Source organism: Haemorhous mexicanus, chromosome 7, assembly GCF_027477595.1.
Source record: "Haemorhous mexicanus isolate bHaeMex1 chromosome 7, bHaeMex1.pri, whole genome shotgun sequence".
Taxonomy (NCBI): Eukaryota; Metazoa; Chordata; class Aves; order Passeriformes; family Fringillidae; genus Haemorhous; species Haemorhous mexicanus.
Window position 1 is genome coordinate 28,066,919 of NC_082347.1, and position 18,244 is coordinate 28,085,162.

General features: G+C 33.7%; 1 protein-coding gene across 1 annotated transcript in view; it reads right to left on the reverse strand.

Moving 5' to 3' along the window:
- The window catches only part of LOC132329967 (adhesion G protein-coupled receptor A3-like), a 255,248-nt gene that overhangs the window by 103,717 nt on the left and 133,287 nt on the right, over positions 1 to 18,244 (reverse strand). The window contains exons 8-12 of the mRNA XM_059851706.1: positions 16,341 to 16,505; positions 12,734 to 12,932; positions 11,352 to 11,501; positions 8,609 to 8,770; positions 6,074 to 6,286 (exon numbers count right to left, since the gene is read on the reverse strand). Coding sequence (XP_059707689.1) covers positions 6,074 to 6,286; positions 8,609 to 8,770; positions 11,352 to 11,501; positions 12,734 to 12,932; positions 16,341 to 16,505 — 889 coding nt within the window. The remainder of the gene's footprint in view (positions 1 to 6,073; positions 6,287 to 8,608; positions 8,771 to 11,351; positions 11,502 to 12,733; positions 12,933 to 16,340; positions 16,506 to 18,244) is intronic.

The window sequence follows — 18,244 nt, forward strand, 5'->3', positions numbered from 1 at the left end:
TTCAAGCTATTCATATTTCTTTTTACTTCTTCAGACATACAAGTTTGGGCTCCAAATTGTACATAGCATTAAGGGAGAATGACTAAATGGCTAGATGGTAAAATACATGATAAGCCAATACAAGAATTAGAGAAACACTTCTGTATACCTAAGATAATTGACATTTTTCACACATGCTTTAATAATATTTGGGCACTGTTCCATTTTTCTCAATCTTCAGAAAGATCTGTAAGTGCAGGATGAACATCCATATTATAAAAGGCCACAGAAGCACGTACAGAGAAAAGAAAAAAGAAGATGTATTGAACACAGAACACCAAACTACAAACCTTGCAGGTGTCATACTAGGCATAAATACATGAAGTCATTATTTGAGAAGGAATAGTAGTAAGTGGTGTCAAAATAAAAATGTGATTTGAACATACTGGAAAGAAAAAGAGAGTTACAGTTTTTCTTGACTGGTTTTGATTTTGAAATTAAACCCTCTAATTACCTGAACGACAGATATTTCAACTTTTTCCACAGCTAGTACTCAGTGTATAATCTGAACCCACCTGCAAGCAAATTAATACTTCCATAGAAAATACTAGTTTATATATTAGACTGCTAAATGTTTTTACTTATTTTTAATTTTATTTTAAAACAAGTATTCCATGGCTGTAATAAGACTGATACCAACAGCTATTTTTCGATAACCCTTAGACATTATGTCTAAGAATAAGGACAAATATTAAAAAATCCTTTTTTGAATGCAAAAACTAGAATGAAGGTAATTATTTAGAATATTGAATAAATAGATATTGTATGTCTGGATATGTTCTAAATCACTACTAAAACCACTACAGGATTAAATTAAAACTATATATAAAAGATCTTTCAAAAGTAGAATAAATGTATAAGGATGAAGGAGGTAAAATATAACAAACTTGAAAATGCCTACATCACATTAAGCTATAGCTTTGTGATAGTACCCACGTAATCACAGAGAAAAGGGAAATACAGTCTTAGATTAGTTATTGTAAAATCCATTTATAAATTTACACCCAAGCAAACTCTCTTGTAAGTTACCAGGACAGATTTTTCAAATAATATCATTATCCAAGAGAGGAAGAGTAAAATGCTTTGGGCACTAAGACATGGAAAGAAAATTGAGAAAATAGAAAAATGGGCAAAAAGTTTTTCCCAAAGGGAAGGGAAGAGGACAAATTCTGATGTATAACATCATATGCCTTGGTCTGGATGTTTAATCTTTGCAAAATGTATTGAAACAAAATGGGCTTTGACATTAGGTATTCCAACACTCTGCCTAGTGTTACTCTGTAATATGCCATACATATAAAACTGAGAAACTAAGTTTTGTTTGCTGGTGTCCTGCTTACTTGGCAGTTTTTTCTTTATTGTATGTTTTCTGCAGTTGTGAAAATTAGAGCATGAGAAAAAAAGGAAAAACTAGAATCTTGTTCTAATGTGTATGATACAACATACTCAAAGTTCATCATATTTGATGAGGAAAGTGCTGCAATAATCTCTAAAAAGCAATGTGTGTTGGGAAATTAGAGGCCATCACAATGGAAATGATGATATAACATAATTCATGCTCCATTTATGATGTCTATCAACCTACTGGATATTACATGCTAGAAAAAAAATACAGAATTATCCTAACAATATACTGTGACATACTGTAGGATAAAAGTACTTTGTTGACTATGTTGGATGGTATTTTCTTAATATGATGTATGTAGGTATTGAATATTAACATGAATGTTCTCAACAAAAGACTGAAAAGTATTTGTTTTTAATGTAGCATGGAATGAAAGAAGATCTGGAGTGGGGAACATTTAGTCTGGTAGACTGAACCAGAAAAATCAATAATAGCTATTTTCTGTGCAAATTACAGAAAGTATAAGCATTTTGTATTACATTTTCCACAAATTCTATACACTATATGAATTCTGAATTTTGTGAGTTGATCTTTATGCACTGAAAAACATCTGTACACATGCATTCTGAAACTGGGAAAAGGTATCCTAAAATGGATGAGCAACCTCGTGATATCAGTAACAATAATTTTTCCATTCACAATTCCTTTTTGGATTTTCAAGTCTGTGTTTTATCCTACTCTCATCACTTGGTGGAAATCTTTAAGTTCTTTTCTCCATTCCTGGGAACTTTTACCTGTGAATTTACCATTATGTATACATTACATCTATGCTCTGACAATCAAAATTTATTTTATGCAAGACAAAACCTTTTCTTACACAGATTGTATATTTTCCAGTACGTATCCGAGACAACAATATTTCTAAAATTGTTTAATATTTTGTCAGTGCACTTTAGAATTTGTTTTTGTGGTTAGCATGTCTGGTACCAATTTAACTTTTACCATTTCTTCATATGGACACTACCTGTAATACAACCTGACAAATCTAAAGGTCAGTCTGGTTCAGGGCATAGAAGAAATAAACAGAACTGAAAAGTTGAATGGAATGCATGGAGACTATCTTGAAGAACTCAGAAGTCAGACATTACATGTGAAATACACATTACTGAAATTTTTAAACCTCACTTCCAACTCATTTGTGTGTCAGGAGAACACTTAAGATAGGAATAGACTTCTCATTTGACAAGCAGTTTCAATGAAGCTGAAAGTGTTAATTATGTTAAGGAAATCCTTCAAAGTTGAAGCAGAAATACCAAACTTACAGTCTACCATAAACTGCACATTTTGTTCCATGGTACAGGAAGTTTAAAGGTTCATTCTGTACTGAAGGAATTTTACTGAGTCAGAGACTGTACAGGTGATTATCTTTGCACACTGAAGGTATTTTGCAGAATCTGGTTGGAACAGAGATCAGGTTCCAAGTATGCATCAGGTCTGGTATCAAACAAGAACCAGACACTGGATTTGTGCTGAATGGCACTAAAATTCCACCAACTATTCTCACATTGTCTGAGTTCAAATGTACAGCAGCCTGGTTGGTGTGTGATCATCACTTCATTATTGTGATATCCTCAGACCACAGACAGCTCATGGGTCAGAGCTGTGCCTCAGGAGCATTCCTGAGAAGATCTCAGTCTGGGGACCCAGGGTGGGAGGATCCCATTAAAGCTTCTTAAACAGAGAGGAAAACAACCAGTGTGTCAAAATACTGTAACAAAAATTCAGAATATATATTTGCCCTTTTTTCCCCCACCCAGTAGAGTCCAGTCAGGCAGCAAAAGCCCCCTGCTAATAGCAAAAATGGGATCTAAGAGAAGGCATTTGAGTCTAAGTCCTACCACACGAAACTTCTGATCTGATCTGCAACAGTGAAAAATTATTCTTTCCAAACTTGCAGGGGGCTACAGAGTGGGAATTAGATTTAAAGATAAAAATTTGTGTATCAAACTGCAATAATATTTTAATTGAGGGTATCTGAAAACGCTGCAAGTTGTTCTATAAACATATTTGAACCATAAGTGGTCATAGATATATTTTAACAGCTATGTCCTGAACTTCTCTGAATGATGACCCTCTTTCCAGTGTCTTTTAAATTATTTAATTTTCAAAGTCTATTCTTTTAAAACTGTTTTTTACTTATTTATTTAACTTTTGATATTTCTTACCCTTTTTGGGGCGTTCCATACCATAACAACCAGATCAGGTTAATTTAAGTACAGAAAACCACTGTCTAAGTATGTATCAATTTCCTACCATTGCCAGGGAAGATCACCATGAATAGCTACAAAAGCTTTGATGGTATTCACAAGAAAGCTTAAGCTCATCACCTATATCAGCCTTCTCCCCTCCACTGCCCACACTTTGCTTCCTGAGGATTCACTTTTTTAATTGATTGGTGAAATTTCTTAACAACAGATAACATAAACAATTGTTTTGCTTAGTGAGCAGATGATTTACAATATTATAAATTTGAAGAGGGCTACATTTTCTAACACAAAAACATATGAATATTCTCTTTTAGCAAGCTTCTAAAGCAAATTTTCACATTTTTATTAGAAGTTATTTAAATTTGTGATTGCTACATCTACTTGGTGATTTTAATTAGATGTTTTTTCTTCTTCATTATTAATCCTATGCTAAATAGAGGAAGACTGTAGAGAGTAATCTCAGCATCTAAGATGAAGTTCTAAAGGTCAGATATAATAAAAGAAGCAATTCTGACCTTAGAACAAATTCTCTATTTTCCTAAACTTTCCACAGCACAATCAAGTAGGTTTACCTCCAATGAGCAAATATAGAAATAATTTTGCTAGTGGATGGTGATAAAGAATCCCATTTTCTGTTATCAGTTACAATTCTATATATCATTCCCTTCAACAGTGAAGAAATGTAATCAATTTCAGAATGAATTAAGGGAGTGGTTAGCCTAAAACTTTCAGAGAGCAGTGAATTAAAACTTCTTGCTTTAAAGGTTTTAAAGTTAGAGGAATAGATCCAGTCTATTCCCCCACCACATTTAAAGCCTGAGTACACCTCCATGTTAAAACCTAAATCAATGTAACAAACATTTAGCTGAGTCTATAATCTCCTGTATCGTGCTCTGCTCTTACAATCTTTCCAAACTCACATACAGGTGAGAGCTGGAGATCCACCTAATAAAGCCACTTCCATCAGAATATATATTACATCCATCAAAGTGGCTTTGCATGGGAATAAGCTGACTTTCTCCTGGCTTCTTTGTACCATCAGTAGAATTTCCCATCTCTGTATTGTATAAAGTCAGGTAGGTTCACACACAAGGAAAGATTTTACTGAGATTATTATGGTGACATTCTGACATTTTAGGAAGGGCCTTCAAATAACTGGTATAATTTACTCTACATATTGATAAATATGCTGATAGAAGAGATGAGAAACTTGAAATTATAGAAGGATTTTTATAAAAGGGGAGATACACTACTGCTTGACCATTCAACTATAAAGAGACTAACTTACTATAAATGTTGGTACTTTCTAAAGAAGTACAAAATATATTGGTAGAGCTAATAAAGAAAGCTTTCCCATTCTTGCAATCCCATATATATTTCTGTATCAATAATACTATCCCATACAATTCAGAGTGTTCCAGGATTTCTTGTTGAAGAAATCTTGTGTCTTTTAGATCTCTGACATTTGGTTTTCACCTTATGGGTGGCAAAGTCATTGCTTTTCAGAGACACCTTTCTTTTTCCTATAGACAGACATGTTAAAAGTGCTCAGAAAAAAAAAAAAATTAACTCTATTAAAGAAAACAAATTTAACATATTTTTCCATTATGGACTCCTTTTAGCAGAAGAGCATGGGAGTACAAAGTATAACTGACTGCATAGTCCATACAGATTAAAATGCACCAAACTTCAATCAAAATATTTTCAAGTTCAATAAACCAGTAATATTATTCAGAGAAGCATCATTTTGTCATAGTAAATAGTTCAAGAAATAAGCCTATTAAACTGAGATTCAGTTGGAGAATAGCTAAAATTCAACACTAATACTTAAATTTAATAACATGCTCAGCCAAATACAAAATTCCATTTCCTGCTAGATCAAAATTTAATTGTTACACTTCATTATTTGATTACAACAGAGTATTCTATTAAAAGGCTTATTTACTATTTTCTTCAGCTACTACCCAAAAATCCAGCAAAACACTCTCCCTCAGCATGAAGTCCAGAAGATAGTGCAGTATTATTTATGAAAGTAAAGGTAAAATACATCTCTGCAATGTAAAACCCCGTGAGAGTGCCTCACTCAAAAAAGTATTTCCAAATTGACTTGAAGAGATTGTTTACACATAGAAAACTTTCCACAACTGGACTCAGAGATAGAAAGAACAAGACATTCACTCATCTCTATTCACATCCTGCATTCTGCCTGATTGTATCAATGGAATATTCATTAGCACAACAAAATATGCCACACTCAATACACCAGTTTAAGCCCACTTACATGCTGAAATTATTAACAAGTTTACAGTGCTAACAACACATAAAATATTCATTTTACAAATCAGTATTCTGCCTAAAGGTGCTACTGAAAACACTAAATAAATAAAATAGATAACTTAAATTCATAATCCTACGGACTTACCCTGGTAGAAGAATTCACCAAAGAGCCATCCAGATTGCCAGTGTTGCACTTGAAATTCAAATACAGATCAGGATTGTGATTCACTTCCCATCTTCCCAAATCAGGAGTCACTGACTTGGAGTTTGCAGATGTTTTCTGGTAGGCAGTGCAAGTCATTCCTGTGAAACTGGATGGCTTGATCATGAAGGCTTCCAGAGCAATATTCCGAGATACCTGTGAAAAAATTGAGAACAGTTGTGACAAACCCATTAACCATACTTGCAGTTGTATGTGCATTGTGTGCCTACTGCATAAGCTCAATAAAGGACTGTGCCTGTATACACACTTACACACAGATATATGTGTGTATATATATTCTCTTGGGGTGAGAAAGAAAACAGAACTAGAATAAAAATAGGATACAGGATTCTACAGCAGCATAGTGGGTTTGCTTCCATCTTTCCTTCTGAGATATATATATATATATACACATATACACAGTTATAGACAGATATAGATCTGTTTCTATCAGTTACACTAGTTATTATTATATCAGTTTTGCAATTCCATCATTACCAGCTTCAATGGAATCTGGAATTAATACAATAGAGTTATAAAGTGAGCTAGCAACACCAGGCTTAAGAACTATTTAAAAAATTAATAAGGATGTGGTTTGTAGCTAAGAAATGAAACAGGAACCTTCTTAGCTATTTAGTGGCTGAGTCTTTTCACACATCTTGTTCCATGAGAGCACTGAACATCACTAAACAGTTCAAGGCAACACCATGTTACAGGTACATTTGTGACCTATCCTTCAGCAAAGTGAAGTGTAGGAGATGGAGACTGCAGCAGGGTGCAGAGATACATCTCTACCCCTAAACTAGCATTTTCATTTCATCACAGGCCTGTGCATGAGACAAACAGCTCTTGTTAAAACAGGTGTACTACCTTAGACTGGTGCCACATTGACAGAACTATATGGTTTCTGCTTCCAGGCACAGATTGTTTCCTGATCTGTGGACCTGGCAGTGCTGGATTAATGGTCGGATTCAATGATCTTAAAGATCTTTGACCATCTAAATGATTCTATGATTCAATGTTATATGGCTGACACAGTTTAAAGAGTTTCTCTTTTTTTTCCTTTGGAATTGTACTAGAAATTTTTGGCTACCTAAGCTATGGGTATTTTATTTGCTGTTTTCTAAAATAAAGAAAGCATATGTGATTTCTGTGAGACAGTTTCCTGGCTGGTCTCCCAAAGGAACAGACATGTTTGGTATTGCATAAGATGACACCAGAAATACTCCGCAGCTTTTGTTTATTTACAAATTGCACTCAACAGTAAATTATTCTCCTACAGAAAACCATAAAATAAAGCATGGCAAAACAGTTAGTGACACATATTGAAGTCTGAGTACCTAGAATTACTCTTTTCAGTAATGTCAGCATGTTCCTGGAGCAGTGAAAGGAAAAAAACCCAACCTTTGCACTTGACATTTAAAAGAAAGGCATGTATAAAACAGCATGTCCTTGCTGTCACATTGCAAAATACTTCTAAAAGTTACATTATTGTCACTACACAGTTAATATAAATAGTTTCACCAAATTCGATTCTTTTATGCAAATTAGAATTAAATAAAAATCTTCCTTTAAATAACAGTCCAATATATTTTTGTCTCTGTTTGAAAGACTGCTTTTCTAAAAACACAAACTAAGGCTATTATGCTATTTGACTTCTTCTATTTCACTTGTCTGTAATTCCTTCTTTTTTTTTTTTTGGTTGATTTTATTTTTATACATTATTCCTGTGATTGTGTCTGTACCTGAGCTCACATTTAAATAGTGGTTTTGTGTAAATGCAGTGGACAATTGAGCAAAGAATAAAGGTTTTTTAAAAGCAAGCAAGCAAACTAACTCAAGGAATGTTAAGGTTTTAAAGTGTTTATCTAAACTCCTAAAAGGATACCTTTCAAGCTTCTGATTCAGATGTATTTCTGCTATTTAGATGTTGAAGCTGACAAGAAGACAATGTCTTAGTTCCAAATGAGAACCTCTCAGTATCCAAGTGACACACTTGTGTAGATGGAGGACAAGGAGCAAAAAAAAAAAATTTCTAACAGGTACAGCTTGCTTCTAAAAAACCTAAAACTATCCCCAAATCGGTAATGTTTAGGACATGATAGACCTTTGTTGATAATCTTCTACATACTTTAAACAATAGTTGCCCAGAAGCTTCTTGGTAAGTCATATTAAAATCCTCCAACTATAAAGGATCTTGTTGTCTTTTATGGTCTGACATGTTGCTGTCAGTCACTCACTCAACTTGGACCTTTCAAAATAAAGCCATAACTATAGTGGCTTTAAAAATAGAAACTGAATTAATAGTAAGAACATTAGAAATATATTGTTGTGGGCACTATATTGTCCCACTAAATAAAACTGATCAAAGAAAACCACTTTTTAATACCGCAGGTTATATTTTAAAAATATTAATGTCTTGCAAATAGAATTCAAGAGAAAAAATCTTACAAAACATTTTTGAATTTTTTGAAATACCTTTGATATCATTTGAATCCTGCTGGTCAGTATTTGACTTGCAATCTGTTCCACACATCGTACAATCCTGGTGCAGGCTTTGTCTTCTTTTTGGGCCATCCACAACACGTGGTCATCCACCAACATTATATTGCTGGCAATCTCAACGAGAGCATCCCCAATCTGGAAGAAGGGAAAAAAAATTAAAAAGGTATTGTCTGTAAAACTCAATAACTAAGAAAAAAACAGATAAAAGTACAAAGGCAGGCACCTTATTTCTCTTGGTAAGCATCACTGAAAGACAGTTTTGATTTTATAAAAAATTTAAATAGATTGAAAAAGAAAAACTACGAAAGGAAAAGTGCAACTCACATCAAGGAAGAGCATTTTAATTAACAACTTTAAAGCTTATCTTCTAGATAAACCAGAAACATTGAGTCATCTCAATAAACAGAATTCCAGAATTATCACCCTCCTCTTAACCTAATTAAAATTGGCCATGCCCTTCTAAAGAACTGCTTCATGTTCAATCAAAGCACCTTGAGGGGGAGGCCTGAGGGGAGGGAAAAAAAAAGAGAGGGAAAATATATTTGAAAGACATCTTTGTTACAGACATAGTGGAGTAAATTTGAGATATTGCTCAGGTGCTGATATAAACTTAGATCATCTCATGAGCCATAGCTTTGGTAGGTTTAATTCACACTTGTGCCTAATCCAAAACAACAGACCTTTGTTCTGCCAGGTGACATTTTACAGATTTTGGTAACTGTGTTTGAAATTGTATTAGTAGTTGCATTTAGAAAGAATGAATATCCCTGTGAATTTTTCTATAATTATTTCAAGCTGGAATAAAAATATTTGCTTTTTAAAATTCAAAAACTTAATTTGAGTAAAATTTCAAAAATAACATGACCACGGTACCAATATATTTGAAGGCAAAGATATGGAAAAGATATACCCAGTTGTCACAAGTAAACTTGAATAAAAAGGTATATAGTATATAGAAGAGAAAAACAACTGAGAAATACTGCTAAACAAAAGTTTAAGAAGCCAAAAAAGTCACACTGATAGAAACAGAAAAATAAGAGAAATACACAGATGATTCAGTGGAAAGGAAAATAGAAATTCAGAAATGGTGAAAAATATTTAAAAGATGGCTGAGGTTATGAAGTTAGTTCTGCATTTTCAATAAAAACAAGATAAATTTCCCATGCATTGCAAAGGAAACAAATAATGAGACTACATGGGAAATTTTATGTGACTGTTCCTGAAATATTTAATCTATTTTTGAGAACATAATTACTAGATAATTCTAGATGGCTTTTGACAATGTGACAGAGTTATTGATAAAATGAATAATAATGAATCACATAAAGAGTCTGGAGTGATTTATGAGAAACTATAAAAGCAAACACCAATCAGCTAGGCAGTAACTTACTGAGGGCAGAACAATAGTCTATAAATATACAAAAGGAGAGAAATAAGAAAAGGAAGTAATTTATACTATAATTAAGTGCATTAATGAAGAGTAAAGTCTTGTCATTGAAAATACAAAAATTTGCACTATTTTGCATGTTCAAATTTCCCAGGTGCTTTTGTACCTTATGAGTGCCAGCTAAGAAATGGGTGCTAGTTGAGAGCTCAATGGATGAGGACTCTATCTAGCAAACTTGAGAGAGAGGTAAAGGAAAAGAGAGAAAAATTAGGAGAAATGTTATAAATTAAGAAAATAAGGTATTACTAAATCAGAGATGTAGATGTAAGTGATGGAGATGGAGATGTTTTGATACAAAAAAAAAGCAGATTAAAACCTATTTGAAAGGTGGAAGAAGTCAATTAAAAGATTAGAGATGGTGCTCAGCTTTAATGGAAAATACATCAGCTGCTAGAAAAACAAAGAGGCTTTATGACAAATCCAGCTGTTTCTTTTGAATGTCAAATTTCTGTTTTGTCACAAAGCAGTAAGATCTTATCAGGATTCTGAGCTGGAATAAAGTTGCAGCTTTGAAACATGATTCTTGGAGAGCACTTAATAATATACTTTAGATCTAGTGTATTATGGTGAAATTGAAGTTGGAGACTTTCTCAAATTGGCACTAAAATGTTAACTGTTACAATTCCCAGAGCCAGAATGGAATGAACATTGCCAAACCAAAAGAAAACATCATGTGGTCAAAAATTACAGTTTATCAAACGTTTATGCAAGCAGTTACTCTGAAAATTAACAGAAAAAAAAAATGAACATTTATGTTCTCTGTAAAAACCTACTTTTCCCATAGGGTTTGCATGATTCTGATTAGATTTTGCTGCAAAAATGGCATACATAATGCTAAAAGTGTCTGTACGAAGTTGCACATAAAGACATTATCTTTTCTTTACAAGTGATACATCATTTCAAAATTCAGTGAAAACCTTCTGATAAAATGGAGAAAACAAAAGAAGCATGTGTGGCTCCAGTGGCCAGCCAGAGTCCATTCTAACACACTAGCCATGATAGAAAACAAACTTAAACAGAAATTTAATTAAATGGCTCATTAAAAAAAGGTTTTATTCCTAAGCAGCAATGCCCTTGTCATCAGCAAAGAAGACTTAGTTTCCTTTTTGGCTCAAAGAGACACATCACAGTTTATGCAGAACATTTGCAATCAGCAATCAGTTTAGAAGCTACTCTTCACTGTGTGCCCGCATACATTAAGAGCAGGGCCATACGAGAAGACTTCACTTGTAAGTGATACTTTTCCTCAGCATAGAGAAGATATCTTACATCTTCAACTTCATCCACGAAGACAATTAACTTTTCCATTATATAAGCCAAATATATTACATCCATTTTATCCGCAAAGAGGGAAGCACCTCTTGTGTAGGCTGTCAGCTGGCGGGAAAACTCCAGCACGGTTGTCAAATTGATGTGCATCTGAAAATACATTAGAATTGTTAGCCTTCATAAATCAGCTACCTTCATTCTCTTTAAAAACTGGAGATCACTTCCATTGGTATAATGCCTGCCATAATTTCACAGGGATTTATGTGCATCAGTATGCCATGGATATACATTTCAGGGGAATATTCAGGCATATGAATGTATTTTCAGCCTTAGGTCTTAGATTTCATTGCTGTTATCTGAAGGCACCACCACAACTGACCAACAAATTTTGAAGATTTTTGTCTACATTTTCTAGACTGTAACTATCTGGCTTCATAAAATATATGAAGCTACTTACCTTGCCTTGCCTCTACCTCTAGACCTTCATGAAAACAACAGTGTCAGCAAGGGTTCCTATACTCAGTGGCACATTGTGGGAAAACAAGAGAAGTTCAGACTGGCTGTGAAGAAAATCTTTCCTGCTGTATGAGTAGTCAGGCATTTGAAATAGTTAACCACAAGAAATTGTGCAGCCTCCATCCTTAGTGGTTATAAAGTCCTGAGTTTCTAAGGCCCTGAGAAGCCCAACGTCACCTCATTGCTTACAGGAGAACAGACAGGATTCTAAACATCTCCCTAATTATTTTATTATCCTGTAATTTCAATGGCTCTCTTAATATATTAATTACTCTTCTTAATGAACCCATTTGAAAACAAACTTTCTGTGGTCTTATCTAGCACTACTACTTATCTAGCACTACTGATACTACCAGGGAAGAAATGGTCAAGGAAACTGAAAGTTGTAAAATCAATATGGCAGTTACACATCTGGGCCATCCTCCACAGTTACATTTTTATCCTCATTAATTTCTATCCATCTACTTTTTCATCTCATTCTTTTACTTATCCATAAGAAACAATTTAAGTATTGCTTTTTTTGAAGACACCAAAAAGGCATTCTAAAGAGGAAAGGAGCTTCAGCTGATGAAATTCTGATGTGGGACTCCACAAGAAATTAACATTTTTCTGGAAAATCACATGAGGGGAAGGAAAGTCAAATGCTGATCACCCTGCCAGCATTACTAATAGTCATCTAGACTCTAAAAAGTATTAAGATAAAAGTAATGCTGTGCATTGTTCCTACTACAGCTTCCAATTATCAAAGAAACAAATGGTTGTCTTTCAAGTAAAGCATTTTGTTAAAAGTCCATCTATCCCAAACAAGTGGCTGAACTGACATTTCTTGCAAGATATTCAACAAGATCAGCACCAGAGAATGTTACCTGACTAAAAGCATGAAGAACTTGAGTTATCTCTTGTGAATAAGGACATTCAGAGTAGTTCTCTTCATCCCAGCGTCCAGTTCGGTTACATTTACGCCACGCCTTTGCCTCCTCTGCGCCATTGTGAAATGCAACAGAGTTAAAAGAATACTGGAGGCAGGGCTGGTAAGCAGTTATCCCAGCCAAAGTTTTGGGCCACCTAGAAACACCATGATAGTAAAAATTAAAATGCAAAAGACAACTTACAACATATACATATACATAGATAAATGTATATGTATATATATCAATATATGACCATATACAACAACAACATAAAGTGGTATATGAGAAAAAAAGGCTATTTTTACTTTTAATTCATTTTATAATCAATTACTTTGTTCCCTTGGAAAATGTCAGAATTATACAGGTTCAAGTCTAGCTGTTCACACATTCATTCTGCATTAATTCCAGGAAGGTGTTTAGTGTTAAGGAAAAAGACACGGTTGGTGTTTTTACTACATTAATATCTGCAGACTGCAAAAAGCAGAGCAGTAAATACATGAAGAAAAAGAAAACCAAAAAACCCCCAAACCCCAAACTCTATTACTAAATGCTCTTAAAACTCAGGGCTCGAAATGTACCTGACAAACTCTGCTTTGCATTTTGACCCACCACTAAAAAGCCTTGAAAAAACAAAAAGTCTCGAATGTCTCAGAAAACAGTGTAGAAGATTTCAGCAGAGATCATGTGTCATCAAGGAGGAAGGAACTAGCCCTCAAAAATTAGCTATTTAGGTATACATGATTGATGTAGTATGATTCCAAAACAGTCTTTGAAAACAAACTAAATCAAGAGCAGCCAGAATTCTTCTATTTAGCTGATTGGTCTGTTATAAAACACACTTTCTGCCAATAGAAAGTGTTTTTCTGCTGCATTCTCTAGAACAGCACAACTGGATCTATTTCTATAGGTACCAAACCTATCGTCATTTACAGCCTAGTGGGGACACAGCAGGATTGGGTAATTGGTAGAAATCTAAGAAAGCCATAAGCATGTCTTCAGCAAGTCAGCAGGTGTGGGAAGGATACGGTTCTTTAATTGCACTGATCTAATGAGTGAACCAAATAAATCACAAAAATATTCTGCCTTTCAATGAAATTACGGCTTGGCAATCAGCCTTTCCTCAAACAAATGTATTAGCTCCTCTAGTTACACAATGCATGTTCAATTGCACATTGTTACACAATATACTGAAAGGTTCTGGACTATAAAAGTTTTCTTCGTTTCAAAGAAAAGCTAAGAAAAATAATTTTATTTTTCACAGTTGTCACTGAAAAAATTCAAGGTGTGATGTAAAAACAGTTGATAAAAAAATGAATCATGAAGAAGCTTTACCAAAAAATCAAACTATGTAAAGTAGTACATAGAGCATATAGTATCATAGAGGACTTTTTCCTCTGGGATGAAATATTATTTTTAGAAAAAATTTGCATTAATGCAATTGGGCCACACTTACTGGCAACTTACTTCAAAAATGAAACTAAAGAGATTGAGCCTAGCATTGTCACAGTGAGCAGAATCCAGCCTTTATGACTAGGAATGATAGCATATAACAAAACTATCATTTGCCTTTCAGAATAACCTTACAGCATTCTATAAAACAACAACAACAACAAAATATATGGTCATGATAGAGAAAACCTCTTAGCAGAAAAGGCCAGTTCATTCTGACTCTCAGTGCCTAATTCTTGCTGCAGTTACACAATTATAAATACCACCTAGGCTGGACCACTGAAATAGCCACACTCCCCTAACAGTTGATGCTTTTTTCCCCTTTCTTTTGCCCAATAAAAGAACAGTTCTTTCTAGTTTTGCCTTTGTGATTCAATCCTTTCTACTTCCATACTTGTTATGTTACCAAAACTTCAAAGACCTTTGTAAGAAAACTTGCTGGTGTGAAAGCTCCATCTCTGAGGATAAACCTTTGAACAATTCCAAGCACTAATGCTGAGTTGGAGCCTCATAAATTCTCTATGATTTTAAATTCATTCTCTCAAATGCCAGAAGAACCTATGGGCTCAGCATCCTTTTGATGTACATTTTAAAAATAAATTTATATGGATTTCTAGGAAGATGATCAATAGGTTGAAAAATGTCCACTCTTGTTCTTTTGATTTATATAAAATGACAAAAATGCCCCTGGTGTTAGTTTGTGCAGCATGAAGATTTATATATATTTATTTATGGAGAAAAGGATGTCATTTTAAGGCAAGAACATGAACTTCATAGAGTTGCCATCTAAAAGATTCAGTATGAGTTTTCTGATACGAAGTATGTATTTTTTTAAAGATCTAATGAAAACCTATTTCAGCATATCCACTATGAAAAAACACAATTCCAGTTATTGTGATGACAAAAAAAAAATCTATAGCTAAGATTGTCAAAGGTCTCTAATGAAATTTAATCCACATATATGCATTGCCTCAGCAATTTTGCCTCAGTGAAAGAGGCAAACTCATTGGTACTGAGGTTAACACATAATAAAATAGCTTTGTAGTAAAGAGAAAACAGATTATTTTAGTAGTTTTTTATTTCCACTTCTTTCTAATTCAATCCTTTACTTTTATTCAAATACAAGAAATAGTACAAAAAGCCTTTGGGCTTTTAAGTTTTAAAGGTAACCTAAAAATAAATAGAGGCTTTCAGGTCAGAAATATTCACAGAAAATTCTGCTATTTAAGAAAGTCTTCCTTCCTCATCTACTTTCCTTTCATTATCTATTCAAGCTGAATTATCATTATAATTCATTTGGTAACAAATTACTGTCTTGATTTCTCAAAGGGATTGCCATCATACATCAGTCTTATTGTCAGGCAGGTTTTGTTTAAGAGCTTTGTGCATACCACTGGTGTATTTTAGAGCTGACTGAAAACAATACCAAATTCCACAGAAATCTTTTCTTCTGGTTAAAATTATTACAATTTTAAAAAGCCCCAGCAGCATATGTAGATAAAAGTCATGATGGAGCAAAAGCTACATTTAGTCTACAGAATCTTGCAGATGGCTAAGATTCAGATAGCAGGAGAGGTACACTTTGTAAGCATGTGCTATATTGGTAGAACTTTGTGTTTTTAAGCTCACCTCATACAATCTATTTATTTTACTAAATATTTTACTTTCTATTTTGATCCTCTTCAGTGAAATATTTTACTAACAGTCTCATGTCATTTGTTACCTCTAATCTCAGCTGAACAAAGCCATGAGAACCAGAACAGCTTTTAAAAAGTAAAGCACTGAAGATTTAATCAGTGCAGTGCTGTCATCTTCTACAAACACCAAGAAAAATTTTGAATCTTCTCTAATTTATCTAATTTCTTAAAAAATTTCCATAATGCATACTGAGGAATTAGAAGATTTCCTGACTTTCACAAACCACTGCTCCTCTTGAAGCACTAGGTCCCATTTCTCATCAAAGTCATACAGTGCTCCTCCTTGCTACCATATTATTTAAAAATGACAACTAAAATAAGTGATTTTTAACTGAGACTGAAGTGTCATGTAAGAATGAATATGGTCTGTACCTCCATTAATATATGAAACACACTCCAAACCCAGAAAGTCATACCTGAAATCTCCCTTGTTGTTAATAATTCTTTCTGCAGGGCAGTAGGGAGCAGCTGTTTCAAGTACCACAATTTCTACTTGTTTAGTGCTATTTCCATAGGAATTCTTGACTAGACACTCCCAATCTCCAGTTGCATCAATGTCAATACTGGATAGGATAAGTTCACTAAAAAAATAAAAGATTCATCATTGTGAACACTTAGTTATACAGATATCAAGTCACTGGTTTTCTGACATTAACTTATTTTTATATGAAAATATCAAAATGGGGTTTTGTCTATGATGTCAGAGGGTCAGACAGTATGAAAGTGGTAGTAAGCTCTTAGCAGCAACAATTTGTATTGACTACTCAGGTAATAACAGGCTATAACACATCACAAATCACAAAAGATTATAAACTGTTTATCAAAGCCCATTCTGCTTTCCCCAGGTGTTACAGAATATTTGGTTTGTTGCCCAACCAAGCACTTGGAAGTCAGAAAGGCATTTCAAGTGGACCACACAACCCAACTACAGAGAATGGGTTTGCCTTCAGCTGTGATTACAGCTCCTGTGGCATTTCAGCACCAGAATCTGGCACTCTGCTATCAGGGGTAGAACATTATTCATTGACTCCAACTCTACAGATGTCATAGACCAAAAATAATGCTAACTACTACATTTTAAGAAGGTAACACATTATATCTTAAATCTGCCATGGGGCTAGAAATAAATTTTGCCACACTTTTAAACAAATTACAGCTTCTGAAAGTAGTTGGGAGAGGAAAAGGAGCAGCATTTATCTGAAATATTTACTTTGCTTTACAGAAATGGCTTGTCTTTGAATATGCCTTGTGGTTTAGACAATTAGAAGTCCTGTGGGAAGAAACACAGTAGGGTGAGAGAGAATGTACATTATACAAATTGAAGGACTGAATAAACAGTTAAAAAATTTATTTCAATTCTGTATTTAAAATAAAACCTAAAAAATTTTACTTGTTGCCTTTAGAACTTTTTTGTAGAGCCTGAAATTTTAAAAGATGATTTTCTCAAGAACCTACTATGGGGCTGCTATCTACGTCCTCAGAAAACAAGTAAACCACAGTAAACAGGTTTTGATTTAAGATAGTTGTTTCAGAATTTCAGATATTTCTCGATAGTCAATGAAATTTATTATTATATAGTAACTTGAAAAATATCATATTATTCCTATTTATGACAGCTTTGAACTCCAAGTGCCTTGTAACCCCCTATTTCATTTTTACAATGAATTCTAACATAGTTTTATAGCAAAAAATATAGAAAAAGCATTACTAGCTGTTCTCAGAGAGTAGCTCAGTATTTTAGTGTCAAAAGAAGCAATTGTTCTCTTAAGAAGTCTCAGGTGAATAGCCCAGTAACAGCAGTCTCAGTTAATTCTTAATACATCTTTTTGCATTCAGGGAGAAGTACTTCAGTGAAATTAGCCAGTTTAACAATGTTTTAATTAAATATTATATTTCATACGTCACAACAATCTCACATCATCCTTATAGACAGTTAAGAAAGATCATCTTCCTAGAGCTATAAAAACAATTATGCATAAAGCTTTTTCACTGAAAGAAAAGGCAGAAGGTACAGTCACTTTTGGCATCAAGATGTGAAGACTTCAAAAATGAATTGAATGTATGACAGTTGTGCTGATCTTCTGATATATTTTCTAGGAAATATCTACAATCATTGTTAACAATTAAAAAAATGATAAAATTGGAAACCATGATGATGGTGATGGTAGTTAAATACCATATTTCAACTTATTATAAATTTAACAAGTAATAAGTATGCAGATAAATAAATATAAAGGGTGTATTTTCCATTTATTTAAACTGCTGAAATGATCTGACATAAATGTATCTGCTTCTTAACAGGTCTCCCCTCAGTAGATGA